At 46.4% G+C, this 23,117-nt stretch overlaps 1 protein-coding gene across 4 annotated transcripts; it reads right to left on the bottom strand.

Moving 5' to 3' along the window:
• Positions 1–582: 582 nt before the first annotated feature.
• Positions 583–19,906, bottom strand: LOC144722444 (sorting nexin-17-like). 4 transcript variants are annotated; one of them, XM_078600708.1, is made up of 16 exons: positions 19,424–19,886; positions 18,590–18,743; positions 15,768–15,842; positions 14,759–14,876; positions 14,163–14,227; positions 13,848–13,958; positions 12,801–12,891; positions 11,875–11,962; positions 10,327–10,396; positions 9,168–9,260; positions 8,804–9,040; positions 7,239–7,391; positions 7,048–7,125; positions 6,008–6,067; positions 5,254–5,298; positions 583–2,129 (listed from the first exon to the last, which is right to left on the bottom strand). In XM_078600708.1, the coding sequence occupies exons 2-16, from the start codon at positions 18,644–18,646 to the stop codon at positions 1,980–1,982; spliced, it is 1,491 nt and encodes a 496-aa protein (XP_078456834.1). In that variant the 5' UTR covers positions 18,647–18,743; positions 19,424–19,886; the 3' UTR covers positions 583–1,979. The 4 variants fall into 4 exon arrangements, with proteins under 4 accessions (XP_078456834.1, XP_078456836.1, XP_078456838.1 ...); XM_078600710.1 differs by having other exon boundaries at positions 7,239–7,388; positions 19,424–19,885; XM_078600712.1 differs by lacking the exon at positions 18,590–18,743 and having other exon boundaries at positions 19,424–19,906.
• Positions 19,907–23,117: the final 3,211 nt, after the last annotated feature.

Raw genomic sequence — 23,117 nt, 5'->3', positions numbered from 1 at the left:
GATTGACGGTGGCCAGGGAGACCTGCAGGTTCGTATGGCGCCACACCACCATACGAGCCAAGGGTTGATGGTGCGACACCACCATACGAAGCACATTGGCAAGTTATGGGAACTCCTCCATCCTCTCGACAACTACCCCATCACTTATGGGGTTTCAGAGGGTGGAGTCTTTTATGGCGATCACTGCCCGACGAATTTTACGCATTTTCTGTAGTCAGGCCCCTGGTGATGCTGTTGTGTTGCCAGGTAGTGCAACAGCGCAAATAAACAAAAACACTCAACATATCCATCTGTAAAGCTACCCTAAACGTCAACATGTAATGGGCGACGTTTTGACCAATGGCCCGTATTCGTAGCACCTGTTGTTCATGGCACATAAACATGCTCTTGTTGACACACCGCCTGTAGTTTCCTCTTCAGGTCGTGTTGTCGAGGAATGTGTTTGAGGTTCCCCCCCCCCACTATAGAGTCGAGACAGCCACGGTCACCGTAGATTTGCAGGGGGTGATCAACGCAACATTAATTTTGTTCTACCTTTTGGAGCACAGCGACCACCACACAAGTCCACACGACAGGAGGGGATTTTTTTAAAATACTAGCAATTTATTTCGACTAATTATTACAGCTACATCAGTAACAGCATCACTGTATGAAACACTTTAAATGTAACTAGTGAAATTAAGCATCGTACAAACGCCAACACATGGTACGTCAAGTCCTCTCCCTTAGCACCAACCTCCCTTCTTCCCTCGACCACAACCAGCCCTCGGCGTTGTTACCATCAACCCTTGGCTCCATACCTCGCCCTGCACCGTCTCTGGCACGGGGGAAGGCGGCACTAAAGGATGCTTGCTTGATCCCAACGAATGTCGAAGCCCCAAGTGTCGTTTGCAACACATGGCAGTGATATGTAGCGATCAATAATACTGCGATGTAAGGCACAACACTGAGCAAGGCGACTTGCACACCTCAACGCAACATGTGGCAACAAGAGAAGTGAAATAGGCGACGGATGCACACCCACACTATTTCCGTATACATCTTCAGCACGCGTCCAGCACTACAGGGAAATCCCAGCATTATAATCCCAGGCGGGGATCTCTCTCAGGAAACTAATAAGGGGCCATGTGAACCATTACTGGGGTATCCGAGCTTAGCGTCTCAGCTACTGGATATCTCTACAGAGATTCATAATGGCTGTCAGAACCACTATTGATTTACTCAAAAGGTACTTGCCAGATGAATTGGGCAGTGACCGCGTCTGCAGTGTCAGTGGGACACGACTCTTCTCACCGTGAGAGCCAGGATTAGCACAACACCTAACAACGCCGCGGCACTGCGTTGCAGACAATCCAGATGATGTTTTATTGACGCTCGTTTATCCAGGTAATATCCTCGTTTTGGGATGTAATACCAGCCACATTGTATGGGGTATCTTTTTCAGTTGAAAAACAGCAGCCAAGTCATACAACTGCTTTGCACTGCACAGCCATTGGAAGAACAGAAACCTCACCTCTGCCAATGGAAGACACAGCACGTGCACCTCACAATAACTTTGTTGGGGTCTGACATTTCAAGCAGTGATGGAAGCCCGATGATCTGGCAATTCTGAGTTGATGTTCATAACCCCCAATTCTCAAGTTGCCCGGCTTTAATATGTACTCTTTAATACGTACTTTAATACGTACATACATTATATCAATGATCCCCTCAGGCTTAAAATTAGCGGCAGCAGAAGGGCACAAAGCCATTCTTGCATCCCGTTTACATACACACTTCAATATACTCTACAGGGACCTGTGAACATTCATGTCATGTTCCCACTCCTATAAAAACATGTCATAAAAATATTAATTTTTAAATATCTTATTGCAAGCTCTCATGCAAACGTGGGTTTCGGCATGTGATCCCAGGCATATCAACATTGAAGCCAGCTTGTCCGATCTGCCTGATCGTCGTAGGCTTGAGACGATGCCTCTTCACAGGTCATCATCCCCAATCCCCTCAAAGGCATCATTTTCCAAGTAGCCGTCGCCACTTCCTCCACGCACTTGGCTCCCTCTGCTTGCCAACCCGCCAACCGAGGCTGAGCACGCAAGGCCACGCAGCGACATAGAAGACAACTTGCTCTGCAAAGCACACCAGAAACACACCGATGATACACCACCCCAGCAAAGCAGCTGTAACCCTAACCCACATTACATTCAAGAGACTGTGGCTCCACTTAAAACGAGAATTTGGCAGCGCTAATCCCTAATGGTGGCCCAAAGTTAGTGATGCAATTTCTTTATTCATGTGGTATGGTTCCATCTCTCCACAGGCCACCTACTAGTGACCTTCCTACCATATGTATGGACGTGTGCTAAACATCTTGAATACTGTCAAAAGAGACTTGCCTTCGTCTTGCTGTTGTATTATGTACAGGTCATACAGAATGGAATCGTAACAGTGACATGGAAGTGTGATCCGAGTAAACTCATGACTAGAAACTAGAGCCATGGTCCAAGGACAGAACTACAGGTACACTGTCCTGGTGTGTACATCGTGCTCTCTGCACTCTCTTGAAGCATTCCCATGGCTGATTCCATTAATTGTCAATGCGTGCAGTATTGCATGGTCACAAGCAGACTGGCAGCAAGGGCCAATTGCACCACAGCAACACTTAAGATATTCTCCATTCTCAGCAGAATGACTAGTAGCATAACTTTCGCGTTCATCTTTTTCACTATACAGTAACCCCTTTATCTGCGAGGATTACGTTCTTGAAAACATTCACGAATACAGAATTCGCGAATGCAGAAACCTTGATCCAATGAGAAAAATTGGGTTTGCGTTCCTGGTATGAATGAACATAGGGAAGGAATGATAAATGTTTAACAATGACTACAATCACGTTAAGAATAATGTTTTTTAAATTATCTTTGATTATGACAATTTGACAATGGAAATGGTGAGGAATTCAGGACGACCCCTCAGGAGATGCAGGTTTTTGATAACAACTGTCTGTTATCATAAATCTTGACTTAAAACTTTCGTGATTGCAGGAATTCATATTCTTTGGGTCTTTCGGTAAAGTCACGTAGATAGGTTCAAGAAAATAACAAAAAAAACTACGACGTTTCCATCGCAACACAAGCGGTCATCATCAGGAAAAGGGGGTTAGCTTCTAAAGGCAAACAGTTTATAAAGGTTTGAAAAGGGCATAGCCCAAATGTCAGCAACATGGGCGGGGCAGATCATTTTCATGGAAGTGGTGGGCAACGACCGCGACGGTGATGGGTTTTCCACCAATCAAAGGGCGCCAGGTAAAAGTTAGCATGGTAATGTAAGATCGGTGAGCGGCCTCCACGGCGTGCGCGCTGAGGTGGCTATGTTAATGTGAGAGATTAGCATGTTAATGTGAGAGATTAGCATGTTAATGTGAGAGATTAGCATGTTAATGTGAGAGATTAGCGTGTTAATGTGAGAGATTAGCGTGTTAATGTGAGAGATTAGCGTGTTAATGTGAGAGATTAGCGTGTTAATGTGAGAGATTAGCGTGTTAATGTGAGAGATTAGCATGTTAATGTGAGAGATTAGCATGTTAATGTGAGAGATTAGCATGTTAATGTGAGAGATTAGCATGTTAATGTGAGAGATTAGCGTGTTAATGTGAGAGATTAGCGTGTTAATGTGAGAGATTAGCGTGTTAATGTGAGAGATTAGCGTGTTAATGTGAGAGATTAGCATGTTAATGTGAGAGTTTAGCGTGTTAATGTGAGAGATTAGCATGTTAATGTGAGAGATTAGCGTGTTAATGTGAGAGATTAGCATGTTAATGTGAGAGATTAGCATGTTAATGTGAGAGATTAGCATGTTAATGTGAGAGATTAGCATGTTAATGTGAGAGATTAGCGTGTTAATGTGAGAGATTAGCATGTTAATGTGAGAGATTAGCGTGTTAATGTGAGAGATTAGCGTGTTAATGTGAGAGATTAGCGTGTTAATGTGAGAGATTAGCATGTTAATGTGAGAGCTTAGCATGTTAATGTGAGAGATTAGCATGTTAATGTGAGAGATTAGCGTGTTAATGAGAGATTAGAATGTTAATGTGAGAGATTAGCGTGTTAATGTGAGAGATTAGCATGTTAATGTGAGAGATTAGCATGTTAATGTGAGAGATTAGCATGTTAATGTGAGAGATTAGCATGTTAATGTGAGAGATTAGCGTGTTAATGTGAGATATTAGCATGTTAATGTGAGAGATTAGCATGTTAATGTGAGAGATTAGCATGTTAATGTGAGAGATTAGCATGCTAATGTGAGAGATTAGCATGTTAATGTGAGAGATTAGCGTGTTAATGTGAGATATTAGCGTGTTAATGTGAGAGATTAGCATGTTAATGTGAGAGATTAGCATGTTAATGTGAGAGTTTAGCATGTTAATGTGAGATTGCAGAGCCGCCGCCACCACCTCGAGGTCGGTGCGCAAAGGTGGCTGTGTTAGTGTGAGAAATTTAACTTGTTAATGTAAAATCGGAGAGCCAAAAATAACAACTAATATTCTTTGGGTCTTTCGGTAAAGCCACGTAAAATTAGACAAATATCAGTGATATTTTTATTAAAAATTATAAAAATATCTATCTACGTGGCTTTACCGAAAGACCCAAAAAATATGTTGTTATCATGTTCACACTCTGGGGAGCGCTACCCGTTATACTTTCCTTGATTGCATTCGAGTTCTTATTAATACACAATAGCGAGTTAGTTCAGAGCGGGATTACTGTAAGACTGAAGACTACACAGGCAGCAGAGGGGGCGTGCCTAATCCTCGCAAACAGTTTCAAATGTAATAATCTGCACACTCCTCCCCGGTGTAAGTGGTCTGGCATGTACACTCGCTAATACTTGAGTCCGGCAAGTCGCGAATAGGGTTTACTGTATCTGCAATGCTGAGGCACGTTCAAAAGGCCTCCTCATTGATTACTGCATCCCCTGAACGGCCTGCCAAGCCCTAACAAAAATCAACACTCCTGTACTGGTGTCATGAGAGTTATCCACTCTTGGCGATGTTGTTCCACTGGGTTGAGAGTATGTCAGGCCTGTATAGGCAGCTGGCTGCAGTCAGGTAAAGATGTGACCAAAGTGCTGTGAAAATTGCATCTACATTGTGAAGCTTGGTTTGAGGATCTAAGACCACACTCAGCCAAACACCAATAAAGGCCGTTTTTTTTTATAATGACGGTGGAGATAATTATTCTTGTCTGAACTTACAGACACTCTGACCGTGGGGAGTTCTTTTGCAGATTCTGGGGACGTCTGAAAAGGACACAAAATTCATGTGAAACAACTCCTTCAAAATGTCACCCTCCCACTGGTGGATGTGTGCATGAGATGGAAATAAATATGGTGACTGTAACTGGATGCAGTGCAACTGCATGGCTGAACGCAGCACTGATGCTCAGTTATGGAGACGTGTGTGTGTAATTGTTTATGTGGCTGTAATACTATCATCTCAACTTGTAACCCACTGCTGCCACATGACATTCACTGCCTCTCGTAGGAAATAACTCAGAGGTGCAATGAGGAACCACAGACAAGCAGGAAGGCCGCCACGCGATGAGCCGGCGACACAATTGTCCAAGCTTTGTGGTTCTCTATATATTAAGATGTTAATGAGTACTGTATTTCAATGTGGGATGAAACCAAAGCACCCAGAGAAAAGCCATGCATACGATTGGGAAACACTCTATCGCATACAAGCAACAGGTGAAGCCCACATCGTTGTGTACCACTTTCTCCGAGCAAGCCAGGGTAAGACACCTCGACACCCAAAGGGAATTTGTGTGATGATCTACCAAGCCTCGCTGCCTCCAATGTGCTGGATTATAGGCCATGTGCAAAGACATCATCACCACCTAGCTGTTGTTTGTATGTGTGGCTGCTGGTGTTGTGTGCATGCAGTCGTTTGGTTGTAAGTGGCGGTGTGTGTGCGTGCTTTGTCGTGTGTAGTGGTCGTGTATGTTACTTGAGGAGGAGAATGTTTGTTCGAGAACTCCGCCCGGCTGCTCAGTCGTCCTCTCTTCATCTGCGGCAGCACCAAATGACACAGCATGAAGCCTCGGTTCTTTTCCTCACGCATCTCAACAAGTCTGCCTACTTTGACAGGATATAGTTTTGGGGATCTCTATGCTAGACATGGCTCTATAGCCTCTAAACACTCCTCATATAACAACACCAACATAGAGTAGCATAGATGAGGAGCTGGGCACATCGTCAGGAAAGAGCACAAAGTAGGTGACACAGACTTCGTCGAAAAATAATCGAGCAGCCAACCCCATGCATTTAAGGGACATTTGGCTGGAATAAGAAGGTGAGCTGACAGGTGGGCTATGAGGTTGGTATGTTTGAATGTACAGTGTGGAAGTACAAACACAGTGAAATCTCAACATGGTACTCTTCAGTGGACTGAATACATTGAATGTCTGATCGAGAAAATGTAATCAGGAAATATTACTTTCTACCAAGGAGCACATGTGTTTACTGCTCTACGTGTCTCCCACTCCGCTTCTCTTGCATTGCCTCTCTGATGCCGTATATCTCTATCTCTGCAGAGCTTCTCTTTCACTCCATAGTGCTCTCGTGCGGCAGCTGGTCCTCATTAGATCACCATCTCCCACCTCTCACTCCACTCCTGCTCCACATGGCATTGTGCTCACTAAAGATGCACCATAGCGACAGCTTCATCATGGACCACGTCATTACGAGTGTCGAGCTATGTGGAGAGCAGTCTAGTCACGTGCAGCAAGAGATTGAAAGATACGTGGAATATTGACACAGGAGATATATGAGCATACAGCATGGAGAAGCATTGAGCTAGAGAAGCATCGCTATGCGTCGTTCTGATGTGATATATGCAGAAATTGTCAAAGAGATATTTGTAATATGAGAAGATGACATGTCCATGGGAAATTTTTGGACCAACCAATTAAGGTAATAGACGTGGGAAAATGCAAAGAAATGAGAACACGAGAACTTGGTGTTACTGTGATGTGAGCATTGGTTCACCTTGCGAATCTTTCCTCCTGACTTTTTAATCATGAGCTCATCCACCATGCCCTGTAAGCAGATGCTCATCATAATAGCCTGTGAGCAGCACACAGACACACACTCATATTAGCGTTCCCATGTCACGCATACATATATACACACCGTGTTAAATTCCCCAAGTAAATTCTGTATCTCTTGCCATTGCCCACCTGCTGACTGGAGATGCTGATCCACTGGAGTTTGTCCTTAGTGATGAGATACTCAAAGGCAAGTTCAAGTCGAACTTCAGCTGGCGAGGTGGTGGCCCGAAGGGTGGCGGAAAGAGGGGGGGCACTGACCAACCCATTGGATGCAGCAACCTGCTAGACACCACAAACCCCACATTAACATGGCAGATGCCCTGATGCCGCGAGAGCCAGGTGTGATCACACAGGTGATGTGACAGTGCGAGAGAGCCAGGTGTGATCACACAGGTGATGTGACAGTGCGAGAGAGCCAGGTGTGATCACACAGGTGATGTGACAGTGCGAGAGAGCCAGGTGTGATCACACAGGTGATGTGACAGTGCGAGAGAGCCAGGTGTGATCACACAGGTGATGTGACAGTGCGAGAGAGCCAGGTGTGATCACACAGGTGATGTGACAGTGCGAGAGAGCCAGGTGTGATCACACAGGTGATGTGACAGTGCGAGAGAGCCAGGTGTGATCACACAGGTGATGTGACAGTGACTGAGAGCCAGGTGTGATCACACAGGTGCCATGTCAGTGCCAGAGAGCCAGGTGTGATCACACAGGTGATGTGACAGTGCGAGAGAGCCAGGTGTGATCACACAGGTGATATGACAGTGCGAGAGAGCCAGGTGTGATCACACAGGTGATGTGACAGTGCGAGAGAGCCAGGTGTGATCACGCAGGTGATGTGACAGTGCGAGAGAGCCAGGTGTGATCACACAGGTGATGTGACAGTGCGAGAGAGCCAGGTGTGATCACACAGGTGCCATGTCAGTGCCAGAGAGCCAGGTGTGATCACACAGGTGATGTGACAGTGCGAGAGAGCCAGGTGTGATCACACAGGTGATGTGACAGTGCGAGAGTGCCAGGTGTGATCACACAGGTGATGTGACAGTGACAGAGAGCCAGGTGTGATCACACAGGTGATGTGACAGTGCGAGAGAGCCAGGTGTGATCACACAGGTGATGTGACAGTGCGAGAGAGCCAGGTGTGATCACACAGGTGATGTGACAGTGCGAGAGAGCCAGGTGTGATCACACAGGTGATGTGACAGTGACAGAGAGCCAGGTGTGATCACACAGGTGCTGTGACAGTGCGAGAGAGCCAGGTGTGATCACGCAGGTGCCATGTCAGTGCCAGAGAGCCAGGTGTGATCACACAGGTGATGTGACAGTGACAGAGAGCCAGGTGTGATCACACAGGTGATGTGACAGTGACAGAGAGCCAGGTGTGATCACACAGGTGCCATGTCAGTGCCAGAGAGCCAGGTGTGATCACACAGGTGATGTGACAGTGACAGAGAGCCAGGTGTGATCACACAGGTGATGTGACAGTGCGAGAGAGCCAGGTGTGATCACGCAGGTGATGTGACAGTGACAGAGAGCCAGGTGTGATCACACAGGTGATGTGACAGTGACAGAGAGCCAGGTGTGATCACGCAGGTGATGTGACAGTGACAGAGAGCCAGGTGTGATCACACAGGTGCAGTGACAGAGAGCCAGGTGTGATCACGCAGGTGTTATAGGTAGTGGCCATATCTCACGCTGGGTGCGCCGTGCCGGGCAGCAGTTGTCACACATGAAGCGACTCGCCAACATCGCATACGCGTGACCTTGAAGCTCCCCTCCTTGGCCTGGTCACTTGACAGGAGCACGCGGAAGTTCAACTCCTTGTTCCCCACAGCAACGATCACTTTGCATCCTTTCTCCGGGAAATCCGTTACGCAAGGGTCAAACTGCAGGTACCCATAGTATTTGAGAGTTTGTGAAAATTGGATGTACTGCAAAAACAGTCGACAAAACATGAAATTATATATGACGTTTACCATGCAGAGCGTCACTTAAAATGCATTAAAAGGTGCGCGATAATTACTCCACTTCCTAATCCTCGTCTTCACCCCACCCTACCTCCTTTTTAGATCCCTTGTCCTGCAGAGACTTTAGTTGTTGGAGCTGCTCCTTGCTGGCCACAATCCAGCCTCTCTCCACGTCACTCACCGCCTACACAGCCACACACACCCTTCAATTGCCAAACAATGGCACCCTTTGCCCCCACAGTCACGCTGCATACATACACAGTTGGACTTACCAGTGGCCAGGTGGCTTAGGAGAAAAGCGAGCGGCTCACAAGGTGCGAGTTCAAATCATGATTGGGGTTTCCTCAGCCCATCATCCTACCAAAGCTCTATACAACTAGTAACACTTTGTCCTGAGGACAAATTCAACCCTGTCAAGAATGGATCATTTTCATCACTGTGCAGAGACACAGTTAGACGTCTCTGGGTGTTGCGCCAGCCACAGTGCTGGAGTGGCGCCGGGTGCCTCGATTGGTGGAGTTAAGGGCACGTGACTGGAAGCGGGGAGCTCCGGCCTTGATGCAGCAAGGGGCGTGGCCGAAGGTGGGGCCAGGGGATAAAGGGGGAGCGCCGAGGGGATTCGGGGCTCGTTCCGGGGATGAAGCTGGTTAACAGACACGCACATAATGAGCAGCCTAGGGCAAGTTAGCCACACTTAACAACAGAATCCGGTGTTCAGTGATTTGTTTAATAAACGCGTTGCCTCCTCCAACAGTGTGTGTGCGCCTCAATCGACATACACTACAACTATATTCTTGGTTCTTTCGGTAAAGTCACGTAGAAGGGAAACAATAAAATAATAAAAGTATCAAACAATAAAATTCTCACGACGTTTCGACTGCAACACAAGCAATCATCATCAGGTGTGTGATGGCTTGTGTTGCAGTTGAAACGTAGTGAGAATTTTATTGTTTTATATTTTTATTATTTTATTGTTTCCCTTCTACGTGACTTTACCGAAAGAACCAAGAACATGAATTCCTGCAGTTATGAAAGCTTTACATCTAAATACACTACAACTGTTTAAGTACTGGAAATAGGAGAAAAGTACCGCATCAATGCTCATTCAAGCAGCAACTCTCATCGAGTTGCGTGAAACAGAGTTCAATGCTTCTGAAAACCAAGAGCAATGACATCGACAGGCAAGCCGAGTGCTCGCCAGTGGCAGTGCATCGCAGCAGCACAGCACGTCTCAATGGTGACACTCGTACCTGAATGTATAGCAGGTTCAGACCCACTATGCTTTCCATGATGTCATCATCATACGCCGTGTCCCAATAGCTGCAATAGTAGAGTGTGTGCATGCACAGAGATTAAAATAAAACTCAGTTACAGGGAATCATCTGTCCTACTCCTCAGGTTTTCTTTATACAGGTGTCTGCGTTAAGACGCATTTCCACTGTACTATCTCTTGTAACACATCGACAAAATATGTGCATGTGAATGAACATCATGCCTTACCTTTTATAGCGTTGCATAGCTATTGGAAAAACGAGGTTAAAATGGAACATGTATCGCCCTGGTGTGTCATGGTTTGCACCGTAATTAGAAATGTAAACACATTTGTGCGCCATGTGCGTGAGGCTCGCTGTGCGCACAGTCAAAAGTGCCGCGTGCGGCAGAATCCATTTATTATGATTCAGTCCCCCTGTGAGTAACTGAATTATTATACTGTGGAAGTTTCGATTATAGAATTGTATTCATTGCTATCTTATTTGTATACTTTATTTTTTTAAATACTTTACAAAGTACAACAGGTTGCAAAGGTCAGCATCTCCCTTCTGAATTAAGCAATAGACGGTATTTGCCTGCAACTGTGGCACCAGGCCAACAGTTAATGTTTCCCCACGGTGGAGGTAGGTCTCAAGAGAACAACTCCATAAAGTGTCGCTCATGTATTGACTCCAGAGAGATGAGATAATAGACCAATTTGACCCTCGGCTAGGCATTGAACCCACTACCTACCATCTTATTTGTTATTTCGGTAAAGTCACGTAGAAGGGAAATAATAAAATAATAAAATAAACCACTACCTACCACTCGTGAGTCTCGTGCACAGCACAGTGCTGAGCAACTCGAAACATACATTATAAGAACGAATATTTAAGTCCGTGGAGTATTAGGCATCATTTAGTTGTCAGCTATTGTGGCTCAGACAAACTTTATTAAAGACAGTTGTAATATTCTTGGGGCTTTGCTGGTAAAGTCACATAGATAGGTAAAAAAATAACAACAAAAAACTACGACGTTTCGATCGCAACACAAGCGTTTGTGATAAGGAAGAAAAAAGAGGGGGAAAGCTGCTGAGGCAGACGGTCTTAAAGGTGTAAAATGGGTGTAGCCCAAGGGTCTTAAACGAAGTGGGTGTGAGAAAATATATTAACATGACCAATTACATCAACATGCTAATTTCTCACATTAACATCATTAGTGCCGCCCACTTCGTTTATGACCCTTGGGCTACACCCATTTTACACCTTTAAGACCGTCTGCCTCAGCAGCTTTCCCCCTCTTTTTTTCTTCCTTATCACAAACGCTTGTGTTGCGATCGAAACGTCGTAGTTTTTGTTATTTTCATGGAACCTATCTACGTGATTTTACCGAAAGACCCAAGAATAAGAATTCCTGCAGTCACGAATGCTTTAAGTCAAGATTTGACATTTGTAATGTATCAGTCATCCAAACAAGGTTTATTTGATCAAAGTGTTAAAGCAAGTGCGATGGAAGGTTTGAGAATGTACAGGAACGTAGACACTTGCCTTTTCCGGAGAACTATTTTATAGTCCAAGCTCTGGAGGCTTGTGACAGAGATGTAGGGCAGCTCAAACTCCTGCAGCCGGCGGATGACTGGTGGTATAAGCACACACACAATACACACAACACACATAAGCACATGTTCAAAACATACATCCCAGTTGCTGTACGGATTACCCAGGTATAGAGGGCATGCATCCCTACTCTGTGTTGATAACGTCCCTAGTCTTGATGAAATGCCGACTCCTTTATGAGACCCACGCTTCCATGTCCGATACAAGCGACTCCTCTTAAATACCACATGGTCACGTAATCCCCATTAATTTACCAAACAACCTCTCAAAACAGGTATCAGGAACCATCGAGCCAACCAGGGCAATGGAAACATTTGGCGGGAGGCAGTGGAAATTCACAAGTTTCCACGTAGCACAGCTAATCGCCAGCAATTAGCTGCTGTTGATGCTTCAGATATCTGTTCTCTCAAACTGGGGTTGGCTAGTTTAAGGCACAGATGTGAAGTGAACTTGAAGGACAGTACAAATTCATAAATTCAACATACTGAGTGTTGGGAAGCAATCTGGTATGGGTTTCCACGTTTCTGTTACAGGTCAGGCAAGGTCAAGTAGCTGGAGAGTGCACACTCCAAAAACATAGTTCTGCAAAGACTTTGAGCTAAAGCAAAAGAACCAGACTGGATCATTACGTTTACACAAAGTGCTGCCAACATCTACCAGAGTTTCCAGACACTGGACTCCTGAGTCTAATTTATTAATCTCCTGGGCAGGCACTGAGAGCTGTCACTGACTTCATAGCACCCGTGCCACCCAAAACAATCACGCCGTTCCGAGTACCGATGAGCAACATCCATATCAACGAGCACTAAGTGTATCACTGTGTGCGAGAGCGGTGTGTATGGTGGTGAGTGACCGACAGGAGAACGCTCCGCCTCCCCGGTCACGAACCAGGAACAGCGCAAAGTAATGGACCAGCTCCTCTGGGAGCTCCAGCTTCGCAGCCACCGCCTGCACACAACACACGCCGGCAGATGTGCTACGTGACCACCCTGTAATGTATCAGAGAACTCCCATTCTCAGGAAGCTGGTTATCTTGCCACACCAAAGACAGACTTCTGGGGCAAGTGCTTTTAGCGTGCACCTATGAAGGCCAGTATGGTGCACAAGGGGTGGGTGGCCAACACCATGCCGGTCCACCTTTGTCTCCCCAGTGCTGATGTTTAAATACTGTACTGGATGCTCATTTTAGGCTGAATCGACCTATGGGAGGACCAGGACCGGTTCAGATAATCATCACTGGTTTTGGCCGTGAGCAGGAATTAAACTCGAGTTGCCGGGTTCGTAGTGCAGCGCGCTAAAAACAACACTACTGCTTGCATACCACCACCTCTAAAACATCACCACCATGCATGTACAGTACCAGCAGCATTCGGTCTATTAAACCACATGGTTATGATAAAAGAAAACCAGAATATTAATATTCAGTTTCTTAGTCTTTTTAAAATGGTGATTTGTCTGGGAAAAAATAATAACAATTGCCATGCAACTATTGATGAATTATTTAATAAGAAGTGTGTTTAACCAATGATGACAGCAAAACTGCAATGGGACCTACATGAACAGCCCAACTCATGTTACAAAATAAACTAAGCCCAGACACTAATCCCACTTAAGCTTCATGTTCAACTCGACACTAACCCAGCCTAAGTCTAACAATACCGGTAACTAACACCATACCTAAGCTTAACCTAAACACAAATCAGAAGCTTGACCCAACTCCTCAAGCTTAAATTTCGATTTAAAGCTTTCGTGACTGCAGGGATTCATCTTCTTGGTTCTTTCGGTAAAGTCACGTAGAAGGGAAATAATAAAATAATAAAAATAAACATAATAAAATAATTATCACGACGTTTCGGCCACAACGCAAGCTTAACCTCAAATAGGAGCCGTGACTGGTGCCCAACCTCAAGGATGTCGTCGGTTTGATGAGTGCTCTCCACGTGAACAGACACCATCTGCCCATTGGCCAGCAGCACCTGGAGCTGCACCGCCTGCGAGGGCACCTGCTGCGTGTCCTGTATTGAACAACACAACGGTGTCACTGCAGTGCTTGTGCCAGCCAAGGTGCTCCTCGAGACCACATGAATTGTCGAAGGCGGAGCACCCTCACTGCCGCCATCAACACCACCTTCACTTCACAATGCAGCATTCATCACCAACTACAGCAGGCACTGTGTGACCGCATATACATATCGATTATTATAAAGCAGTGGAGTTACCTGTTGAGCTTTCCTCAAGAAGCTGTGGAATACCTCACTGGTGCCCAGCACTGGGTCCTGGCTCACTGCAAACAAACCACAAAACTTTGCACATATAACAGAAATGCACGGATGTGGATGGTTGTGCATTCTAACAACACATCATTGAGACACACATAAAAGCACATAGCTACAATCTGAAATCACCATCACTGTGTGCAGACTGCTAAACAGAAAACGTTACACAACTTCAAGTAGTGCGCAATGACTAACAAAAAATAAACGATGAAGCTTCGTACTCAATGCAACCAGGCAACCAAGCGTCAGAGCGAGCCGTTCGCAATCAGGTTACAAAATTAGAATCCTGGTGGCAGGCTGATTCAGTCTATCATCATCCATTCGGATCAATAAAAATTTGTACCATTTTGTGGGGAAGTCAACAGTGGTTGTCCTATGGATACTCACCCACAATCATAGGAATGTAGAATTTCCTCCACTGGCTCAGGGCTGTATATAGCATTTGAGTACCACTTTAATGTGCATTTGAGCAGCCGGTTTTCACTTTTGACTCAAAAGTACTCGATTAATTCCAGAGAATATGATCTCCTGTTACTCACCCGCCTGGATGTAGCGTTCTAGCAGCTCTCTCCGTTGTTCCACCTGGGCAGAGCTTAGTGGCAGTAGTCGCTTGGGTGGGAACATCTGCCCCACTCCACCTCCTGAACATCTCTTCAGCTGAACACATCACCAGCATAATTTCAATGTTTAACGCAAAAAGTTTTCGCTCACTCTCAAGACGTAGATAACAACTCAGAGACGGAAGGAACCATAGACGAGCAGGAAGACAGCCACATGATCAGCTGGCACCAACAAATACCCAAGCTTTGCGATCCTCTATATATTCAGGTGTTATCAACCATGTGGGAGAAAACCAGGGCATCCGGAGAAAACCCACGAATGCAAGGGGGAAACACTCTATCCCATACAGAAGGATCAAGTGGTATCCACATTTTTACTGGACTGCCAATGACTCAATAATTTGATGTTAATGTTTTTCGATATTTGCTACCATCAGTGGTGAACGCGGTATTTGATTCACATTTCCAGGTTTTACCCCTCATACACAGACCCCTAGTCAGTAACTGCTGCCTTCCTTGTCATACACGAAAACGCGACTCCCGTACAGCCTTTAACAGACTGTTGGGGCATGTGCTGTGAGTGAGCCTCTATGAAGTTCGGGTTGGCACACGAGGGGGTGGGTGGCAAACACCACGTTTGGCCACCTTTTACACATCGCACCAGTTACTCATCTGAGGCTGAGTCGACCTAGGGGAGGCTCAGAACTGGTTCAGATATGTCACTGGTGTTGGCCATGAGTGGGAATCCAACTCTGGTCGCTGGGTTCGTAACCCAGCGAGCAAACGACTGCACTTCCTCTTCACACATACAAACCAACATAATTACACACTCTCGTGTAAAAGCCAGGAGAGGGGCCATTTTACACTGCTAGAGTGACACTTCACACGCTGGATAGATTGTGTGCAATTGTTGATGTCTTTTCAACTGCAGCCCCACCACTACCACTGTGTGCACCACATGTCTACCCATGATACCTCCAGGCCTCACCTGCTCATGCAGGCCGTGCATTTGGCTGTAGCGCACGCGGCAGTGTAATGCGCCATTCACGTGGATGTTGTAGGTCTGAAAGCACGCACGTATAAACAGGAATCAAGGACAATATTGTCTGATCACGTGTCATTTAAATTAACACAAATAAAATACTTTTGGGGAAAAAACTCACCACAGATTCAACCGATCACATCGGATCATATTGACTTGTTGTAAAATATCTCTTTGGTTTGGTTTTTGATGAACACATGCCAATGTCTCCATCATCAACAATGGACAAATTGCCAAGGCGATAGGTTTTGGCCACTTCGCTAAGATTTGTATCTGGTTCAAACCATCTTTTGTGGAATTTGGCATAAAACCATCACCATCAAACCCACCATTTCAGAACACCCATTTTAATATATCTATTCACCATTCAACTTAACGTTAAAGAGGCGAGCCATAGTCCCACACTGATTATTGTGTTAACCTCACTGCAACAGGGATACCCATAATGCAACGTACCAGTATATTTTATAAACTATACTTCGTATACAGATGTGTATGCATTAATACATTTGTAGTGACATAAATGGTGTCACTATAGTGTCACGACAGTATCGAGTGAAGAGTGGTCCTGTATGTGCGGAGCCTCTCTCTCGCACCAGAGTGAGTATGCCATGGAAGGGCTCAATAGAGAGCATAGTCCCTCCCGGTGGCAGTGAGAGAGAGAGAGGTGGGTGAGGACATAACAGTCGGGGTGAATCTGAGAGGGCACGTGACCGGACGAGGCGGTAACGAGGGCCAAAGAGGAGGTGAGAGGGACACGTGATGTGGGCCCCGAGTCTATGAGAAGGATCTGTAAAGGGGCGTGGTCAAGGGCGGAGCCTGGCCACGCGGCAGCCCATCAAGGCCGAGTCCCGAGAGTGATCAGAAATCCTCCGTCTTCGACCCTGGGTCCTCGGTCTTCACGCACGTGGACCAGGCAGCGTGTTCGCTGTCCTGGTCCGACGTAGTCGTTATCCCGTCCAGTGTGTGCATAGTCAGCCGTGGTGGTCACCACCCTGTTAATGTTAATAGTCACCCAGTAGCAGTGGCGGCTCCTGCAAAATCTCTCAGGGGGGGCAAATGTCTGGATGATTGATAAGGATAAGGTCCACCCATCCAATGGATAAATTAACAGCTTAAGCATGTAAAGGCAACTTCACTTCTTTAATATTAATGAAAAATAAAGTGACTCTTACAATACATCTTGTTTGTTTCTATACTCACTATTAAAACAAACCACTCAAGTTTCTTTTATTAAAGATTCCACTAGGTGGCGACAAATAATATTGTTGGATGAAACGTGCTTACGTATGATGACGTAAGCACGTATGATGACGTAAGCACGTTAGGGCGAGCCCTCCCGGAAGCCATAGAGAATGCATTGCAGCGCCCCCGTTCGAAAAAAAAACATCTTTGAATGTAAGTCTATGGGACCACTCGGGGCGATTCTCAGCTGGAGGGAAATCGCCCAAAAAGAGGCGGTACTCCACAGAACGTAGCATGACGCTGATTGGACTATATCCAGAGGCACAGTGACGGCTAGCGTGACTCTGTGGTTGAATGACATTGGTGGTGCGTCGCTCAATCGCCCTAATGAAGAAACCGCCCCTGCCCAGTAGTCGTAGCTAATAAATGTGTTGCCTCCAAGATCAAGTGTGCACCTCAATTGAACCCACTATACATTTATTGTAATTAAAGGGGTTGTCTGTTACTCGCTATCTATGAATAGTTAACTATTAATGTGCCAATCTAAAGACTATTCATCACGAGGAAATATATTCTTATCCTGGCCCCATTGTGTGTAGTGATCTCCAACTCTTACCCACTTTATTTTCTCTGGCCTCTCTATTCATCTGATTTAAGGTCCATTGGCAGAAACGGCACCTAATTTATATTTTCGTTGTATATGCTGTACCGTAGTGTTATCGAGTTGGTGTACTGTCATCTCCTGGCCACTTAGCCGACAATACATGCGATTGCATTTATGTTGAAATTCTTTCGTACTGTACGTAGCCAAGCAGCCTCCATTCCAGCAGTCAAAAAGCTCAAACCCTAAATTCATGTTTGATTCAACATCGTTTATACATTTACTCTCAGTATAGATGATGTCCCGTCGCATCGCACCCTCGTCGAGACAAACTCAACGAATGAGAAACTCCGCCTCACGTCTCATCTCCACGGGAACATCAGAATGCTACATGCCGATACAAACACTGCAGTGAGCAGTGCAGACACTGGCAGATGTGTTCACCATGGGATAGTCCACTCCAACGTTAAAGGCAAAGTCCAAATGTTGATCTCAAAGGATGTCACACGGCGTCACAAAAAATCAAACCCCCCCCCCCTCAAATATGACGTCACAAAGCTCTGCCCCCCCCAAACCATATTTACATTTTGAAACTAAAACATGCTTCAAATCGCTTTAAACTATTGTCATTGTAGTGCGTATTCAATGTGGCGCTGCACTCTGATGTTGTAGGAGTGTTGTTATAACAATCAGTGTTGTTATAACAATTCTATATTTATTTAAAGTAGCGCATTTTGATGCGACGTCACATTTCTCACCCCCCCCCCTCGTCACACATCGTCACAAATGTCTGACCCCCCCCAGGTGCGTGACGTCATATATGGACGGCCCCTTGGGGCATGTGATGTCAGCATTCAGTGGTTATCCAGGTGGTGGGATAATAACTTTAAAAAGTGCCGCTACGGGGATCAAACGGAGCCAGGGAAGGAATCCGTCGGCACGGCCACCGCCAGCGCAGGGGGCCGCTGCCGACCGCGCTCACCACGAAGCGCGCCGCCTCGCCCGCCCACTCCTCCGTGTCGGGGATGGAGAAGTGCATCGCGGCGGCGGCAGCAGCAGCAGCGCCGTGGGGGGGGTCCCTCCAAGTGCCCGGAGCTGCACCTCAGCGTCTCCGCTGGGACATGGCGCGCCAAGATCTGTGGCAGCAGCCACAGCAAGAACGGGCGAGGGCGCCATGCCGGGTGGTGACACAGTGCGGAGTTGGGTGGTAATGAGGTGATTAGCTGGTGATGACGTGATACAAGGTGATTATGATGTCAGGTGATGTTGAGGTGTGGTGAGGTGATGATGGTGAGATGGTTAGGAGTTTGAGGTGATGGCGAGGTGATTATGATGGGAATGTGAAGTGATGTTGAGGTCATCTTCTTGGTTTTTTCGGTAAAGTCACGTAGAAGGGAAGTAATAAAATAATAAAAATAAAACATAATAAAATGAAACAATTCTCACGACGTTTCGGCCACAACGCAAGCAGCCGTCCTCAGGTGAAGATGTTGAGGTGTGGTGAGGTGATGATGGTGATGATGTTGCAGTGTGCTGAGGTGATGATGATGTTGAGGTGTGGTGATGATGATGTTGCGGTGTGGTGATGGTGATGATGATATTGCAGTGTAATGAGGTGATGATGGTGATGATGTTGAGGTGTAGTGAGGTGATGATGATGTTGCAGTGTGGTGAGGTGATGGTGATGATGTTGAGGTGTGGCGAGGTGATGATGGTGATGTTGAGGTGATGATGTTGAGGTGTGATGGGGTGATGGTGATGATGATGTTGCAGTGCGATAGCTAAATTCGCTTCTCTGCATCGCCCCGTTGGGTACCTGTGAGGTTGAGAAGGGGTTGAAGCAGACGAGGTTCAAACAGAGACGAGGTTGCTACGAAGGCAGATACGTCAGGACGGAGACGAGGTCGGGACGGAGACGAGGTCGGGACGGAGACGAGGTCGGGACGGAGACGAGGTCGGGACGGAGACGAGGTTGGGACGGGACGGAGACGAGGTCGGGACGGAGACGAGGTCGAGACGGAGACGAGGTTGGGACGGACAAGGCCGCGCGGACTTTGCTCTGCACTTTAGCTGGAGGAGGCGGTGCAGGGGGTGCAGGAGGAGCCAGAGCACGGGGCTGGGGGGGGGGTCTCTGCTGGCCAGGACACGGGGCTGGGGGGAGCTGGGAAGGGGGTCTGCTGGACAGGACACGGGGGGCCCGCGTCTGAGCGAGGGGAGAATGCGCGGCGCACGAAGATCCGCGGGCCCCGCGGGCTGCTGCTGTTGCAGTCAGCGGCCCACGTGACGCGGGGTGGGATTTAACAGCGCGGGGGGGGGGTGACGGTGGGGGAGGGGAGGGGCTTTGGGGCCCGCGGTAAACAGGCAGATTCTTGCTCGGAGCCCGCAGCCAAGTGGCCGAAATGTCACATTCCTGTGGTGGGGGGCAGACTTCCCATAGAACCACGATTGACTGTCCATAGAACCACGATTGACTTCCCATAGAACCACGATTGACTGTCCATAGAACCACGATTGACTTCCCATAGAACCACGATTGACTGTCCATAGAACCACGATTGACTTCCCATAGAACCACGATTGACTGTCCATAGAACCACGATTGACTGTCCATAGAACCACGATTGACTGTCCATAGAACCACGATTGACTTCCCATAGAACCACGATTGACTGTCCATAGAACCACGATTGACTGTCCAGAGAACCACGATTGACTGTCCATAGAACCACGATTGACTTCCCATAGAACCACGATTGACTTCCCATAGAACCACGATTGACTTCCCATAGAACCACGATTGACTGTCCATAGAACCACGATTGACTTCCCATAGAACCACGATTGACTGTCCATAGAACCACGATTGACTTCCCATAGAACCACGATTGACTGTCCATAGAACCACGATTGACTTCCCATAGAACCACGATTGACTGTCCATAGAACCACGATTGACTGTCCATAGAACCACGATTGACTGTCCATAGAACCACGATTGACTTCCCATAGAACCACGATTGACTGTCCATAGAACCACGATTGACTGTCCAGAGAACCACGATTGACTGTCCATAGAACCACGATTGACTTCCCATAGAACCACGATTGACTTCCCATAGAACCACGATTGACTGTCCATAGAACCACGATTGACTTCCCATAGAACCACGATTGACTGTCCATAGAACCACGATTGACTGTCCATAGAACCACGATTGACTGTCCATAGAACCACGATTGACTGTCCATAGAACCACGATTGACTGTCCATAGAACCACGATTGACTTCCCATAGAACCACGATTGACTGTCCATAGAACCACGATTGACTTCCCATAGAACCACGATTGACTTCCCATAGAACCACGATTGACTGTCCATAGAACCACGATTGACTGTCCATAGAACCACGATGGACTTCCCATAGAACCACGATTGACTTCCCATAGAACCACGATTGACTGTCCATAGAACCACGATTGACTTCCCATAGAACCACGATTGACTGTCCATAGAACCACGATTGACTGTCCATAGAACCACGATTGACTGTCCATAGAACCACGATTGACTGTCCATAGAACCACGATTGACTTCCCATAGAACCACGATTGACTGTCCATAGAACCACGATTGACTGTCCATAGAACCACGATTGACTTCCCATAGAACCACGATTGACTGTCCATAGAACCACGATTGACTGTCCATAGAACCACGATGGACTGTCCATAGAACCACGATTGACTTCCCATAGAACCACGATTGACTTCCCATAGAACCACGATTGACTGTCCATAGAACCACGATTGACTTCCCAAAACTTTAACTAATTTTATGACCCCGAACAGGATTTTAACGAATAAATCCTCCAATTGCGAGTCACTCACACAAGAGGAAGAGGCAGGGGAGAGGTTGGGGTTGAAAGGTCAGGATGAGGTTCGCGATACGGGGACAGATACGACGAGAGGTAGGATTAGTCAGAGGTGTAACTATACCACGAGGTTATGAGAAGAGGTAGGGTAGATGTACGACTTAAATTCTTAAGTTTAGGCTTCGTTGTGAGTCTCATGGGGCTCGGGTTTAAGGTGACTGCTGTGGGTTTGGCTCGACCATTCAGGCTCGTGTGATATTTTCTCGAGTATTTTCTGGAAAGATGTGATGAAATCTAATCACATTTCAATTCCACGTGGAGTATTGGCGCTTAAACGCAATCAAGTACAAACTACAGTATTGCAGCCGTCCTTACAACACACGACACTCGGTTTGATTTACTAACGTTTCATATTTAAACCCAGAATATCACAATTAACTTTACAATCTACATTGCAAATTGTAATACTTTCAACTCGTAGCGCGCCACCGCAGTATTCCCTGACTCGAACAAGCGGCACTGGCATGCATTGAGCTGGTGCCAACAATCGCCCCAGCTCTGCAGCTCTCTATATGAAGCTGCTTTAAGCCAATTCATATTCAAGTGTGGGGGGGAAATGGAGCATCCAAATAAAACCCCAAGTGTGCGTCGGGATCGTCCCGTACAGAATGGGAGTGCCGCATTGTCCTGCCAAGCCAGGGTATGGAACTTCAATGCCCACGGTAAAGGAGTTTCACGTTTGTGCGATTCAACACTCGCCGCCTCTCGTGCTTGATTGCAGACATACACTACCATCTGGCTAAAGGAACCCTGGCGTGTAAAATACATTGCTCAGAACCCATTGTGGTCATGTATAACTTATTTCACACCGTTGCCAACCGTGCAAATCGGTGCGGGGGAAGGATAACTAAACACAAAGCAGTTCTAAACACTTAAGGGCATGCTCAAAAAAATGTAAATAACCAAGCTGCACAACCTGTACATTACCAAATGAACGACTTTTTATAAGTGCAACTAAATGAAAATGTTGAAAAGCACTTTTGGTTTTACTAAATATGTAAATGCAACCCCATCGAAAAACCTTGGGAGCGATTGAATGGTGCGCATGCCTTCATCAATAATTGTATTTTCAGCTCAATTCGGTGTCCACTTTTTAACAGAGCAAATGGTGCACGACCTCCATTGCAAAGTCGACCATGGAGATATTTCAGAATTGCACCTTACTGCTTAAATGACTTTCAATTATCTTCAAATTCTTGGCCAGCATGCTGGACCATCTTGCCTTTCCAGTAAGGGTGTAAACATTAATTCCCTCAGCCATTCGATAAATTGTCACTGCCTCCATCAATATCATGATTCAAGACCCCTAGTGACTGCAGCAACAGTCGTCACATTACTAATAACAAACTACATGCATTCCAATCGAAAAACATTGATTCTTATGCATGTAGTGATGTGCATGATGTGAGCTTACAAATCACGATTAATCAGTCATGGATCCTGGCACCTCTCCAGCAACAATACACACGTGTCGATGTAACGACTTGTGGTATGCGCACTTTTGAAATGTTGAGTGCAAGGGTCTCTCACATCAAAGGCACAACACAATACTTAATAAAAATGCAAGACTCAAGAA

Source organism: Lampetra planeri, chromosome 14 (genome assembly GCF_965212315.1).
Source record: "Lampetra planeri chromosome 14, kcLamPlan1.2.h2, whole genome shotgun sequence".
Taxonomy (NCBI): Eukaryota; Metazoa; Chordata; class Hyperoartia; order Petromyzontiformes; family Petromyzontidae; genus Lampetra; species Lampetra planeri.
This window is presented reverse-complemented; position numbering and strand designations above follow the sequence as displayed.